Source organism: Penicillium brevicompactum, assembly GCF_028827555.1.
Source record: "Penicillium brevicompactum strain IBT 35665 chromosome Unknown utg000005l_segment0_segment0, whole genome shotgun sequence".
NCBI classification, from domain to species: domain Eukaryota; kingdom Fungi; phylum Ascomycota; class Eurotiomycetes; order Eurotiales; family Aspergillaceae; genus Penicillium; species Penicillium brevicompactum.
The window spans coordinates 2647265-2662386 of record NW_026623208.1 but is presented as its reverse complement, the minus strand read 5'-3'; the positions used below and the strand labels follow the sequence as shown (position 1 = coordinate 2662386).

General features: G+C 51.4%; 4 protein-coding genes across 4 annotated transcripts; 2 read left to right on the top strand and 2 right to left on the bottom strand.

Moving 5' to 3' along the window:
- Nucleotides 1-2615: 2615 nt before the first annotated feature.
- On the bottom strand, nucleotides 2616-5500 carry N7506_006856 (uncharacterized protein; the record flags this gene model as incomplete). Its single annotated transcript, XM_056956149.1, has 3 exons — nucleotides 2616-4813; nucleotides 4871-5083; nucleotides 5155-5500. 3 exons carry the CDS (start codon nucleotides 5498-5500, stop codon nucleotides 2616-2618), a joined length of 2757 nt encoding a protein of 918 aa, XP_056810483.1.
- A 718-nt stretch (nucleotides 5501-6218) lies between these two features.
- N7506_006855 (uncharacterized protein) lies at nucleotides 6219-7571 on the bottom strand (the record flags this gene model as incomplete). Its single annotated transcript, XM_056956148.1, has 2 exons — nucleotides 6219-6842; nucleotides 6894-7571. 2 exons carry the CDS (start codon nucleotides 7569-7571, stop codon nucleotides 6219-6221), a joined length of 1302 nt encoding a protein of 433 aa, XP_056810482.1.
- A 421-nt stretch (nucleotides 7572-7992) lies between these two features.
- On the top strand, nucleotides 7993-9678 carry N7506_006854 (translation initiation factor eIF2B subunit gamma; the record flags this gene model as incomplete). Its single annotated transcript, XM_056956147.1, has 3 exons — nucleotides 7993-8045; nucleotides 8096-8223; nucleotides 8285-9678. 3 exons carry the CDS (start codon nucleotides 7993-7995, stop codon nucleotides 9676-9678), a joined length of 1575 nt encoding a protein of 524 aa, XP_056810481.1.
- Nucleotides 9679-11790: 2112 nt separating this feature from the next.
- Nucleotides 11791-14128, top strand: N7506_006853 (uncharacterized protein; the record flags this gene model as incomplete). Its single annotated transcript, XM_056956146.1, has 4 exons — nucleotides 11791-12678; nucleotides 12754-13537; nucleotides 13664-14028; nucleotides 14081-14128. 4 exons carry the CDS (start codon nucleotides 11791-11793, stop codon nucleotides 14126-14128), a joined length of 2085 nt encoding a protein of 694 aa, XP_056810480.1.
- Between the last annotated feature and the right edge of the window lie 994 nt (nucleotides 14129-15122).

Below are 15122 nucleotides of genomic sequence, written 5' to 3'. Positions count from 1 at the left end.
GCTACTGTACGGGAGCTACATGCATTGGAATGTGATATTGTACAATCAAGTTCTAGACTGTGGCATGTTCGACTATGAGCCATTTTTTCGATTTATTTTCCCTCGAATATACCCTGTGTCGATCTGATGAATACCTCGATCAAATCATACTCACAAGTTCCAGACTAAATGCTCGGGCGGGTACGGAGTATCACAGACCAAGTCTGATTCTGCTGATCTGCTTTAGCTCCCGGGCGATGTGCGGCGATCATCCCTAGCTCGGGGTTTGGACGATTCGTGGGATCATCTTATTGGCACTGAAAAAACTTCCGTATTGTTTTTCTTTCTTTACATATGCTCTGCATTAATCGGGCCATGTACAACGTAAGTGGGTTCATTGGAACAACGTACAGTTGAAGCGGGATCACGACAGACATAGAAAATGCTCGTCAGATATTTCGGGGTATCATAAAGATTGTCTTAGCTCTTCACACCGTCTTTTGAAGTGACATTGGCATTATTGTCTGTTAAGACCCTTAGTCTGTCCATCATGCAATGATTTCCTTGTTTCAATCGGTCGAAGATTGCCAGGAGCGCCCTAGAGCTTTTACTCGGATTCTAAGAAATTCAGAAGCGCTGTTGCCGCACTTGAGGTCCACCATTTCAATATGAGCTCTCAAACTTCCCTTGAGAAGTTTCTCGCAAGCCAAGAGACCCTACCTTATGGTATAGGCTTCTGAATAGTACAGATGAGACTATTCTACTACCTCACAGCGCTATGCCCTACTCTCGAATACCATTAACAGCATGTTTGCTGACAAAAAGGCTTAACAAAATCAACTCCAACTTACAAACGGGAGTGGAAAAATCCACATTGTGATTGTATACTCGATTGTTGACGCTTTTCCCATTTTGGCATCGCCAGATGTGATCATGTCAGCAGATGCTGACAAATTACTTATGTCATCCCCACCGCGCTATAAAAATTCAGCGCACGCCGAGTTTCAATCTCTCCCATCATAACCTCTCACAAATTCTTTGTCCATCCTCGACCATGCATACACAGCCTTTGCGAAGCAATTGCTCAAGAGATTAATGTCTTCCCTTGACAATGCCCTTCAGCATTGACTAGCATCACATGGACCTCGCAGCACACCTCTGGTCTTTCCTTACTGTGATGATCACCATTTCTTTTTTGGCATGACTTTCTCCATGAGTGTCAAATATTCAAGCTCAACAGTCTGAGTAACGAACGACCAGAGAGATGTCTCACAGAGTCGCTGCTGACCCAAGCGGCTTGCCCGCTTTCACTACTGATACCCCCAGATGTCCCCCCCTAGCTCAATAATACAATACTTACCTCAATCCTCCTTTCCATTCCTTTCCCACTAGATGATAGCACGGATGTCAAATTGCGATCCGGCCCTCTCATGGCCGCGGTCGCGCCGAAGAAGTGCTTATATCGAAATGGAGATACGTCTCCCTAGCCAGTGAGTACTAGATTTTTGTCCTACGGTTCGCCCGAGGTGGCAAACATCCATTGAAGATCTGGAACATCCCTTAGTCGTAAATATGCCTTGTGCAATATGCAACTCGAAGCAATTATCTTTTGAAATTTTGTCTTGAGCGTGCGCATCAAGTTGGATTTGTCCAGAAGTGTGCGTGAAGACTCGGCAAATTTTGCCAGTTGATAGCTCTTGGTGCATCTTTGGCTCGACGTCTCTGTCTAGCCCAGCCCTGCATCTCCCGTAACTTTGGTACCTGCATCACGCCAGGAGTCTGAGGTCACTGTCGCAACGAAGTACTCATAAATTCCTTGCGCTTCTTGGTGATCTTGCTGCAATGTATGTTGCTCCGGTGCCGGTCGCAAGGGTCTCACGACTAGCACGTCCAATGTCCTCTTGCGCCGAGAACGACTATCCATGGATCTAGCCATTGAAGGACCTCGTAGTACATCTCGTTGCTTCGGAGACTCCATAGGACAGAGCCGATCGGACTGACCAAGTGGTGATATCTCGATCTTACAACCTTGGAATAACTAGTGCCTGGTTACCGAGGCCGTTGCCTACGTCCCTAGCTGAAGACCGAACACCCTCGATCTTGGAAGAATCACTCTAGCAAAATAGAGAAGCCAGTTCCTGCATTTCGTTGTAGCAAATTTCGTAGCAAATTCGAAGTATTTCACAATAGAAAGAAGACCCCAGACCCCAACCGCCATTATCCAAAACACCTGTACAGAATGGTATCGAGTCTGATAAATCCCAGGATTCCCACCAAAAGCCATGCCCAAATAGTACAGAAAACAAAGAAAGAAAATGAATCCACGAAGGGGAAAACCAAGGCAAAAATGATAATGACAAACGCCGCATCTCCATGATGCCTGGTCCCTGTACAAATTCCCGGGATTCGGATAGAACGCAAATAGGATAGTGAGATAGGACCAAAAAGAGATAGTCAAAGGAGGAAAGAAGGAGGCAAGAAAAGGCAGGCAGTGGCTGATAATCAACACACTGCCTGGTAGTGTCGAGGTTGAGATAGCGCCAGATTGGGACTAAATTGAGTAGGCGAAGCCCATTCGACCCCGTCAGAAGATTTCGATTGTGAGATGTTAGTTTTACAGCTTGAAAAGGGCAAGCTTAGTTGTTCATGCCACCCATACTGTGCATTGAGCCCTGGGCTTGCATTTGTTGGGCCTGCAAAGCACGCTGTTGTTGCTGCTGCTGGCCATTTTCTCGCTCGCGGCGCATGACCTCGTGAACCCATGCCTTCGCAGTCTTTTCCAGACCGGAACCATACTGCTGCGCAATACTTGGCGGGTACTGGTTTGGTGGACCATACTGAGCCATGTATCGCTGAGACATCTCATGCCGCATACGCAACAGTCTCTGTTGATATAGCTGAGAATATCTCTGGGCGGGATTCATGGTTTGTCCATTTTGACCCATTGGACCACCGCCATTTGCCTGGGCAGCAGCCATGAGCATCTGTTGCTGTTGCGGTGTCATCTGTGGATTTCCTTGGATTTTTTGCTGGCCGGGCATTTGTTGATGTTGTCCTTGGCCACTCTGCTGCTGCTTGACAATCTGCATTTGAGCATATTGAGCGCGCATGAGCTGCGCCTGGTAGGCTTGTTGGTTGTGCTGCGGAACGTTCTGGACAGGTTGGTTGCCTTGTTGCTGCTGCGCTTGAAGGAGCTGCTGTTGCTGCTGGTGTTGATGGCTTTGGATGTTCTGTTGGGCGTGCGCGTTGGCTTGCAGGTGAGCAAGTTGTTGTGGTGTAAACTGGTTTGGCTGCATATGGCCTTGCTGCGCTGCAAGAATCTGTTGCTGCCGAAGTTGTTGCTGCTGCTGTAGAAGCTGCTGCTGCTGTGGGGTGAACTGCATGCCGTTCATTCCGGCGTTGTTGCCCATTCCCTGGTTCATTAATGGTGTCTGTCCCATTGGGTTATTGGGACTGCCGTGCCCCATGCGCTGGGTCGGTGTGACATTGCGCATAATTGGCGTAGCATGCGACATAGCCGGTGTACCTTGAGTCATCTGAGGAGTGCCATGCCGACTCGGGCCTTGTTGACTTCTCGAAGGTGCCATCGGGTGGCTCATAACATTAGGGTGTGCATGCTGGAGCGCAGATGGAGGTCGTGGGGGACTACCAGACCCGGATGCGGTCATAGTCATGGGAACCGCCTGCATAGGCATAGTGTTACCAACCAGTGGTGAGGAAGCTGTGTGCGGGGTCTGGTTACGTACAACAGGCGAGGACTGTTGTCCTTGGCTAATGCCATTGGGCTGAGCCATAGGGTGACGGTTCTGCTGCTGCGCCGCGAGTTGAGCCTGAGCCTGTTGCGCTGCAATTTGCTGCCTCCGCGTTTCGTCTTTTGCGTGTTCTTCGGCCTGTCGCTGTTCCATCGCACGGCGTCGCTCTCTCTCTTGTTCCTGCTGCTGTCGCTTAACCGCATCCTTTTTAAGAGTCGTCTCGTGTTCACGCTTGGCTTTCTCCTCGTGTTGCAAGCGAATGGTCTCAATGGTCTTGAATCGAGAGAACCGAGGCTCGAATGGCACCACACCACCCGTGTCGTCCGCGGCGGCAGCCTTCGCAGCACCACCAGGGCCTGAAGCGGTGGGCTCCAAACGCTCGTCCATGATGAGCATGAATCGCTCCTCTTCCGCGGCCAGGGCTTCGTCTGCGGCGAGTTCGGCCACAGTTCTCTTCCGGCGCTTCGGTGAAGGTGGCGGGTTGCAGTGTAGCGGGTCTTCCAAGTGTTTCATAAGCTGCTGGGCAGCTTGGAAAGTGTCAACTGGGTCTAAGAATAGGGGCGGAGCCATTGCATGAATGATTCTCGATTCGCATTCTAAGCGTTGTTCAGGTTCGACCATCATCTTCTGTCTCTTCACGACATGTCCACGGTCTGCCTGGTTGCCAGGGGCACCAGGGACAGGATTTGTTTGAGCAGGTACTTGTTTGGGTGTGGTGAGCAGTAATGTCAACTCTGCTTGCAAGCTCCGCGCCGTGGGATGGAGCACCGTGGTGAACACTCTAGGCTGGAGAGGTATGTTGTTCTTCTGGGACACAGAGAGGTCCTTATCTTCCGCCTGCTCGCTGGGCGCTGAGGGTTCGGGAGGTTGGCTGGCACTCGATGCCCCCTCAGTCTTCGAGCCTTGTGTTGCGGATGTGAGGTGGTTTTGCTTCGGGTATGGAACATAGGCGGAAGGCGTTACATGCTCGTTGTAATTATGAAGCGAGAACGGGGTATTGGTCTCGTTAGTAGATTTGATAGTTGTCTTTTTCGCTTGCGCGGAGGCGGATTTGTGGTCGACAACCCGAACAATGAGACATGCTAGAAATTGTTAGCCAACGATAATAGCACTGCATGCATGGCAAGGCTCAAGACTACCTTCGTAGAACGGCACACCGCCTCGCAAGAGCTCCTCGATTAGATCATGAGGAACAGTCCCGGCGCGAATGTGCTCGATAATCACCTTCATCTCAGAATTGTAAGGGAAGCTGCCATCTTGTTGCTCGAATCGGAAGTGCGTTGGGTGCAAATGCACAGTAAGAGATGGCGGACATTTCGCGTATTTCTTGAGGATATAAGATGTTGTTTTCACTGTAATGACAAGCGAAGGGTCAGGATCAACTAACGTGCAATGGCATTGCATGCTTGCTGGGACTGCTTACCAAAAGGTTCAGGTGCCTTTTTCCCAACTCGCTGTGCACTGTCAGAAGCAGCCGTTCTCGTGACTGGCCGGCCAGATCTTGAGGACTGATCAATTGTGCGCTGCGCCTGGTTCCTTGTCCGATTAAGGGGGCCTTTTGCGGTGTGGTTGGGCATGTGGCCTGCGCCGTTTGTGATATTGTTACCTGCGCCGGCGGCGGCACTTGTCGGCGGGCGTTTGGCAGCCGATGTGGGCGAAGATGAGAGGTGGTGGCCTTTTACTCCGTTGACCGCGGCCTGGCCGAAAGGCGGGGGCGGCCGCTTCATCTTCTGGGTATGGGGCGTCGGTTTCGAAATTGCGGTCGCCATTGTGTCTGCGCCCGCTGCGCAAGCTGAAGGTCGCCAGTAGACTAAGAATGCGACTTATCGGGATGCCGACTTGTCAATGTTGAATGAAAGCGGTGCTCGGGAACTGGATGGGATGGCCGATGCGCGAGACATGTGGGGATGGAGAGGGCGGCACCGGTCCCCAGCACAGCTGGAATCAATGCGGAAAATTAGCGGAAGTTAGCCAGGCGGCTTGAAAGAATGAGTGAACGGAAGCGCCCGTCCGATAAGGCTACTAGGAAGGGGTGGATCGGGAAAGACGCTGGGCGAGTCTTGCAGAGGAGTTGATGATGCCAAGCCGCCCGCGAGACGTGAGGTGGTCAGCTGACCATTTCCGCTTTAGGAATAGCGTCATCATTACACTCTCAAAACACGATGAACTACCTGTCTCTGTAGATACTGAACAACCCTGTGAGAATGGTGACAGTATGGTTTGTCTGTAATTGTTGATCTGAGGTTGAGTTGTGTACTGATTTACAAGGAAAAGTGAAGCATTTCTGAAAGCTATTTGTCAATTAGGATGGAACAATCTGGAACTTCAATTGAGGCACCATAGTAGAGAATCAAAGTATAAACGACATGGATAAAACAGGGGAATAGGGTCAATCAATCATCAGGGGGTGAGCAAAACAGGTATAGACACAAACAATCAAGTATCAACATCAAAATCATAGCGCCACGTCGGGATCCGGCCTAGAACTTAGTCCAAACCACGCACCCGTCGTCGCCAGTCATCTCCAACCCGGACCACGTCGACTACATCGATACGCTTTCCGATTCCGATGGTGCCTTCTTTTTGCCACCATCTCTCTCCCTTCTCACCAAGTGCCGACTCATCATCGCTGTCAATGAGTCCGCCGCGGCCACCCTCGTCTCCAACAACGACAATGACTTGACGAACCCAGCCAGCGATATGCTGCACAGCTTCACCGTTATCTCCAGTTAAAGACTCCTGGACGTACACAAGCTCTGGGGAAAGGTGGCGCACAAGATGCACGAAGCCACCGACTGTGCTGAATGGCATAATCATGGTGTCCTTTTCAACCAAGGTTTGAGCCTGGGTGTATAGAGTTCGGAAATAGCGAGATGTACCCTCCATTTCGTCATCCTGGCGAGGCTCCACCGAGGTCAATGCCCCAGTGTTCAGGTCCTCGGCCGATGCTGCTTCCTCGGTAGCAATGTTGGAGTACGAAGAAGTGATGGAAGCAGTGGGACGTGATGAGCCACCTTTGACGATAGCGCGCTTCTGGTCCGGTGCATAGATCAACACAAAGATCTTTGATGTTTCCAGATCAACATGTTCAGGGAGATGAGACAAAATGGACTGTAAATGTTAGTTTAGCCATGCAAGTGCTACAGATAAGAGGATACTTACTGCGTGCTCGGAAGTAAACTCATCTGAGTCGGCCGATGAGTCTGATGAGACAATGATAACAACGGTCTTCTTCTTTTTCTCGGATGAATTGGCGCCGCGGCTAGGCAGTCCACCACTCATAGTTGGGGCGACTGCGCCTTGTTGTTGACTTCTCTCGTGAGCTCTTGCTCGGGCCTCCTCGGACCACCTGGAATGATCTTCAAAGTCGCCCTCGCCCTTGTTATCTTCGCGAATGGAAGTAAGAGCACCGCCGACAAAAGCTCCAGCGGCAGTGACACCAGCTACAACTCTCTTGCTAGCGCCGTCGAATATCTGTTGAGGACTAGGCGTGCGACGCAAAGCACCTTGCATGCGGGCCATCATCCCATGGTCATATGAAGGATCTCCAGGCAGGGTTTCAGGGCCTGCGCTTCGGGCATAGTCTCCAGTAGTATACGATGGCGGAGGATATTCACTACCCGGGGCTGAGGGCTGGTAAGGGCGGCCCCCGCCGTCGTGGGGGCGGTCGTCTTCGTCGTCTTCGTCATTTCGTTCACTCCAGATCCAAGCAGCGATGCTGACAGTTGCGACTCCAGCTGTCAAAGCTAGGGGGAGCCAGTACCCCAGGGCGGTTCGTGAGCCGGATGAGCTGAAGCCAGCGCCGGCTCCGCCGCGGCGACGGTCGTTCGGAAAAGACATTGCGATCGGAGTTCGATTAGGGGTAACGCATTAATCGATTAACAAACGCGGTCGCAATGACTCGCAGGTCGCATAACACTCGGCGAATTGGAAAAGGAGAGGGTGGGGAAAGTAGAATGGGGGGAGGGAGGACGATGGCTGTCTCCTCGGATCTTAGAAACATGTGGCTGGGCCAACGATTGCCGCGGTGTTTACTTATGTTTGGCCTGTTTGCATCCCAAATCTGGAGGCGGGTCACTAGGGGCAGCGCCACGTGACCTTGGAGCATCGTGCATTATTATGTAAATTTTGTGATTACGTGAGCATGACTCCGAGCCCGATAAGGTCTTTTTATATCACCCCTCCAGGTGTGACTTGTCGGACTGCCAGCCCAGAATTGTGTCTTTATATCACCCCGAGTGTGATAAATAGGCAGATAAATATGCCCCACTCGGTCCCTGTGCCCCCCACGGGCTTCCAAAGTATCGTACTTTGGTGAGAACATCCGCTTTGAGAAAATCACCAGCAGGACTAACATTCAACAGTGGCCCTGGTGTCTCTCTCAACACGTTTACCTCCAACCCCGAGGAATACCCCAAATGTCTCCTCCCGATCGCCAATCGGCCGATGATCTATTATGTCCTGGATTTCTGTCGACGCATGGGCATCACTGGTGAGAAACACCTGCATTTGCTCCTCGTATCGAATTCTGGACAAAGAACTCATGATACCAGATGTCACCTTGGTCACACCTCCCACCTCTCTCGCTCCCCTCCAAGCAGCTCTCCGTCAAAATCCCCACCTCACCTCCCTCCCCACGCCATCAGTCATCGCACCAAAGGACCTCGAAATGACGACTGGTACCGCAGAGCTCCTCCGTCTGCCGGAGGTGCAAACCTGCATCAAATCCGACTTCCTCCTCCTTCCATGCGATCTCGTCTGCGATCTCCCCGGCGAGTCTCTGCTCGAGGCATGGATGGTCTCCGGCGGCGAGAAGGGCCGTCGCAACGGTCTCAGCATGTACTACCAAACGCAGGGTCGCGAGGAGAGCGTCAAGGGCGAGGGAACCGACTTCGTAGCCGTCGCACCACTCGAACAATCCGAGTCCCCCGTCGTCTCACTTTCCGAGCTCCGCGCCCAGCTCTCCAAGGTCGTCCTCTCCATGCCCATGGACACACTGAAGGAGAAGATGGTGAACGATAAGGGTTTCCTCATGCGTCATTCTCTAGTAGACAAGCACGCGCAAGTCAAGATGCTGACGAGCTACCGTGACGCACACATCTACATCCTCCCACAATGGGTGAAAGACATGGCGCGCTTGAATGAACAATTCCAGTCCGTTAGCGAGGACTTGATTGGATGGTGGGCGAAATCAGAGTGGCAGCGTGGTCTAAGCGATAAGCTTAAGATTAACGAAATCTTCGAGCGCAAGAATCGCAGCCACTCTGTAGACGAGGACGTGAGAAGCCACGACGGCGAATCACTCGGTGGCGAGGGCGCACTGGAAGAGGAAATCAATCTTCCAGGCATGAGTACCACGAAAGCCACCTCGGCACCGAAATCCCAGATCGAAGAATCTGCGGAATCCTCTGAGCTCCCGCCCCTGCTTGCTTACGTGCAGCGGGGCACATCACCATTCGTCCGCAGAGTCGATTCATCCGCTCTGCTCCTTTCGACCTCTCTCCGTCTCGCCAAGTTGGAATCTATTGAAGAGGTCGGTCGGACCGAGGCGTCTGCGTTTGCCCATGCGTCCAAAATCGCCTACCCGCAGGGTGTGGCGCAGCGATGCACGGTGACGAAGACCGATTGCCTCCTCGACAGCAACACGACCGTCGAGGAGAAGTGCGTGATCAAGGAGAGCTGTATTGGCGCCAATGTGCACATTGCCAGCGGTGCGCGGTTGACGCGCTGCCTTGTGATGGATGGGGCGGTCATTGGATCGCGGGCGCAATTGACCGGGTGCATTGTTGGGCGCCGGAGTAAAATTGGCCGTGAGTCTGTTCTGAAGGACTGTGAGATTCAGGATGGAAACGTTGTTCCGGACGATACGGATGCGAAGAATGAAAAGTTCATGGTCTTTGAGGGTCTTGATGATGATATGGATGGTTCTGACGATATGGACATTTGAGATATACTGCGGATTATACGAAGTATACGGAGTACCTAGGTACCACCTGGGCAGATGGCTTTATGAGTTAAGGAGATGAAAATAGAATTTATATATACCCCTGTGCTCTTGTGACAGGGCTCACGATATGGACTGGTACCTGGACGAGCCGGCCGCAGGTGCCAAGAGATATAAACATCAGGCCCTGTTACCCTGCATCTATATTGAAGCCGTGTGGCTTGGGAAGCGAACGTTAGATGCCAAGCAATCTCCACCGGGGCATGGCTCCAAGGTCGTACCCGAACTCGATGCAAGCCGTGCGTCAGCACGGCCAGTGAACTTCCGCCCGTAGATTTAGTGTAGCAAATAAACTTCCGAGGGAAAGAGATGAAACAAAATGACCAAAAGGATCAATAGGCACATTAAACGATAACCTTGGAAGTAGGACCGCTAAATCGTAAGGTGTAGAATAGACTTTCCACGGGTTAGAACTACTTATCTGACAGCAATAGGTAGCATCTTATGATGAGATCCATAAATAAATGGCACCATGTGCGAACTATATAGGTTAGGTAAGGTACGGGGTATGGTAACAATATACCTAGTCCGTTTGCCTTATGAATATTCTGCACTGGAAATCTCTTGGTATTTGCAAGGCTGTGTACTGATTGTACTGATTGTACTGATTGTACTTATTCCGGCGAAATAATCGAAAAAGAAAGCGCCAAGACGTGGCAGAGAAGATCCAATACGGAAGTAGGTGGAGAATATCTTTAGGAGGCGTCAGGTGTCGTTCCGAGATCCGGGCAAAAAGGAGCCATTATAGCCGAAATGGTTCGTCTGGGAGTCACACGAGCATGCTATAGCCTTAGGAATGTCAGTGTGAGGGAAAGTGTATAAGTGGAGGATACCAAGCACTGGTACATTTAATATCGAGCAATGCACGGAGGACGGAGTAAGATGCAAGATGTAAGAGCTAAAGACCAAAAGAGTAGGACGGAAAGATATAAAGCAGTCAACCACGGAACGAGTTCGGATTCCCAAACCTCGGTTTCGGGGGATCCACTGGCTTTCCCCACTGATTGAGGAGCATTATCAACATAGTACAAGTACAAGTACACGGACAGGACACAACTAGCATAATGCCCAGGTGGAATTTATAAAGTACGGAGGCAGATACTCCGTACTGACATCCGTACTTGTCTACGTACTTTAGTGGAGACCCACCGCAGTTGGAGACGTTCGGCTAATAAATACCATATGCAAATGTACAAATATACAAACGTACAAATATACAAATATACAAATATACCATACAGATGCAGAATAAAAGATGCCTTCGGTGTAGACGCCTACGTCTACACCGTTCAGGCAGCTTGTTTATGGACAATACGAGGTCAGATTGCCGGAAATAGCTATGGAGATGTCTAAGAATGGCTGCATTAAGGGGTATGATTGGTGGGCCCCTTTAATGTTCGAGCATCACGACACTTGAAGATGAACAGATTGGACACCGCGATAGGAATATAGATTTAGAATCTGAGAATAAGAAATAGGATAGAAATTGAAATATCCCAGTGTTTAAAACATACAGAAGCGGCGAGCATTACGGTATGATAAACATACCCCCTAATCTACATAGCCCCTCCTATTTTCCTTCTCCACCCCCTTCTCTTCTCTTCCTTCTCGACACGTTTCTGGGGTTTCTTTCGGTTCTTGTACATGCTCTTCTAGAGACATCCCGGAATTCGCTTTCCACTACTTTCGTTTCTGATAACTCGCCTGGTTTCGAGTTCCTCCTTCTTTTTTTGGGCCCTCCTTTTTTGGCCTCTTAATCGCTGTATCACTATAGTTTTTCATGTTCACGGTACGTTCTTAACCCTGGCTGACGCGGTCTCGTGGGGGAAAAGTGAAGGAGACACCCCCTTTCTCCTGTCAAAGAAGAAGGAAGAGAGAAGGAGGGAAAAAAAAAAAAAAAAAAACGTTGGCGCGAGAACACAAACTGACAGGTGACTCCCCGTACAGTATCTCAGTTCGGTTCCTCGGGTCCCCATTTGACCACACTCGTCCTCTTGAAAAATCACGAACCCTCCGTGATTCCCTTTTTCTTTTCCTAGGGAGGGGGAAAACAATATGGCTGCGTTGGTCCAAACAATCCCGCAACAGAGTGGCACGGTACCTGTGCTTCAGACGCGTCCTTCTTCCTCATCAGGCACCTTCTCCCCCAACCACCCGTCTCGCATCCAGACGATGTCGTGGTCTTCCTTTAATGGGAATTCTGGGAATTATCGAGCAGGGCACCCGGTGGTGGCTCCGTACAACTATCAGAATACGACCAACCGCCAATCGTGGACACCACACCTTCGTCCCGAGCATCGCACCTTTTCCGCTCCCGCTTCAGGGCCCGCGAACCCGACACATGGTGCCACCCCCCGATCTTCACACCTTGCAGCTGGTTCTGTATCCAATTCTTCTTCCAACTCCTCCTTCCATTCCCCCGTCTCCAAGGACGATAGCGCCCTCCCATCCCGCCAACCCAGGACCGATCAACCCGTCCGCCCCCTGTCCATCGCCAACCTCCCTTCCCCCTCCGCTGGCAGCGCTGCCTCCCCCAAGCCATCCCCGAATCGGTACCGTCGTGGTAACCAGCGAGCCGAGGCCGCTGCCCCCTCCACCCCGGCGGCTCCGGTCCCGACCGTGGTCATCGATGATATGAGCTCCCCGAGACCGGTTCGGCCGACCATGCACACTCGGGTCTCCAGCGTGGATGATTCATCGCATGGGGAGAAGACACAACCAGAGCGATATCGCCGACGAAGCCTGGGTAACATGGATGCATCGGCATATCCAAATCTTCAACTGGACCTCCCGGTGTCAACCCCTGTCCCTGCCCCTGCCCCTGCCCCTGCTCAGGCAGGGTCTTACGACTTCATCACATTCGATAACCAACGGCCTGGCTCATCTCATTCGCAGCGGAACAGTGTGGGCAGTGTTCACTCGGCACACTCGTCTGCATCCTCGGTAAGAGATACAATCTCAGGCTACCACCACGCTCACTATGTATATTAACCAACTTTCTTCTTTTCTGATCTACAGGCACGAGAAGGCACCCCAGATTCCACAACCAGCAAGACTAAGCCCGAAGAAAAACGTACGAGCAAGCCTTCGCCATTATCGCAGCCCGCATCGACCGAGCCTGAACCCCCGAAACCCACCCCCCAACCGACTCCCCGGAAAGCGACGCCGCCCCCGCTGGACTCACCCGCTGCAAAGCGTCTCAATGATCTGAAAAATGACAGCAAGCGCCCTGGAAAGTCACGCCTGCGACGAGCTTTCTCGTTCGGGAGTGCTTCCGAGCTCTTGAAAACATCCGCACAAACCAATGCTGCCAAGCGAGAAGCATACGCCGTGGAGCAGGCGCGCCGTGAAGCCCTCCGCGAGCAACTGGGGCCCGAGCAAGCTGCCATTGCCGAACAGCAGGAGCTAAGCGGTTTGGGCGAGAGTATTTACTCTGGCCAAGGCCACTTCTTCACTGGATCCAATGACAATCTCTCGGTGTCGTCCACCGCTTCGTCGGCGTCTATGATGCTTCGAAAGATGGGCAAGGGTATGAAGCGGTCAACTCGCTCCTTGGTAGGCATGTTCCGTCCCAAATCAGTGGCTAGTATCAACTCCATGGAAGGAGCAGCCCCTGAGGCCTCGCCGCCCCAGATCACCGTGGTGAACGTGGAGGCCGAGCGAGAGAGCGTTGCGGTCAACCCCGACCCCGCCGATCTCCCCCGTGGAGCCACCGTCTTCCCCAAGGTCGAAGGCAATGCCGCAGAGATCCGACGATCCACCTCCATCCGCGAGCGGGCAGCTTCGGAGAACCTCCAATCGCGTAAGAGCATTGTGGGGGAGACCAGGAACGTGCCGAAATTCTGGCTGGTCTCCGCAAGGGTATCTTGAAAAGTAGGTCTTCTTCTTGGAGTGTTCCAATGTTGACATCAAGCTAACCAATATTTAGAAACTCACTCGGATCTAGGCGTCTCCTCACCTGCGCACGCACTGGCCGGTGGTGATTCACCACACTCCAGTGCTCCCCCGACCCCGGATGAGTCCTCGCGATCTCCCGCGCAGAATGACTCGGTCAAGATTGCCGGCGAAGACTACTTCCTTTCCAATGCGGGACGTTTCAACTCGGACTCCAAGAGCGCCCCCATGACCCCACAAGCTGTCGGCGGTAGAAATATCGTCTTCAGCCCCCGCATCCAGTTCCACGAGACCTGGCCCAGCGGCGAATACGATCGTCGCGGCGAAATCGCCACCTGCAATCGTCTCACTCCCCTGCTCGCCCAGCAGATCCGGGAGGAGATCAATAACTTTAAAATGGTATGTCTCATTCCCCTTCGCTATCTACTACCGATCACTAACAACCTCCCAGGAGATGGAAGTTCACGAAAACTCCAAGATCTATACACACTTCATCTAAGTTTCCGAGCGGACTCTCTATTGCACAAGTGAAGCCATCTTGCAACCTCTTCACTTGAACTGCATTCTCGTCTTTTAGACATGCATCACAGGCGAAAACAAGGCGTTTAAGGATCTTTCAATCGATCCCACGAGATCACCCCCTACAATCGACAAATACCATATGTTTGCTACACGAAAAACAAACAACCAAAAAAAAAAACACACACCCGGGCCAAAACCATCGGCACTCACCAAAAACCTGACGTTTTCCGATCCTCGAATTTCGAAATTCCAAATCAAACCCCGTGTCTGAAATCTAATGAATGTCCTCCATCTACTCGGAGCCACTATCCACTTTTTGATCATTTCTTTTTCGAATTGTTCTTTTTTCTCTCCTTTGCATCGTGCATTTGAATCATTGTCATTGAGTATTGGGAGCGTGGATTACTGGTCTTTTTTTTTTTGTGTTTTCTTTTTTCTCTTTCCTCTTGTCTTCTAGCACATTCATGGTCGTTCTGGGCCCTTTCATATTTGAGAATTTCATTTCGAGCCTTTTGGCTTTGTAACCTCTTTTTTTTTTTTTTTTTGGTGGTGGCTGCGTGGATTAATGGTTGGGGCTTGTTACTTGTAGTTGGTTGCTGAGTTTGTTTCAAGGGTTTCAAGGTTTCTGATGTTAATTGGAGATATTATCTTTTCGTGATCAGTGTGCTGTGTAGGTTTCCAATTTCCAAGATTGCTCAAGTCTACTCCGTACCTAGAACTGCCCAGGTGCCGAGGTGGACGCTCAGGTGTTTGGATATATTTCGGTCCGCCCCGACCTCGGAATCTCGGGAAGACACCCATGTAACCTTGGAACGGCGGAAGTGGATGATTGAAACCTTCCAAGGTTTGTTGGAATTAACATTGAGATATTGCAACAGGTGAAAAGTCGACAATGTGCTTCCAAGGTTGAGCCAACCTCTGAAACCCGATTCCATTCGTCAGCACCCGTGGATCACCTAGGCGGACAAAAG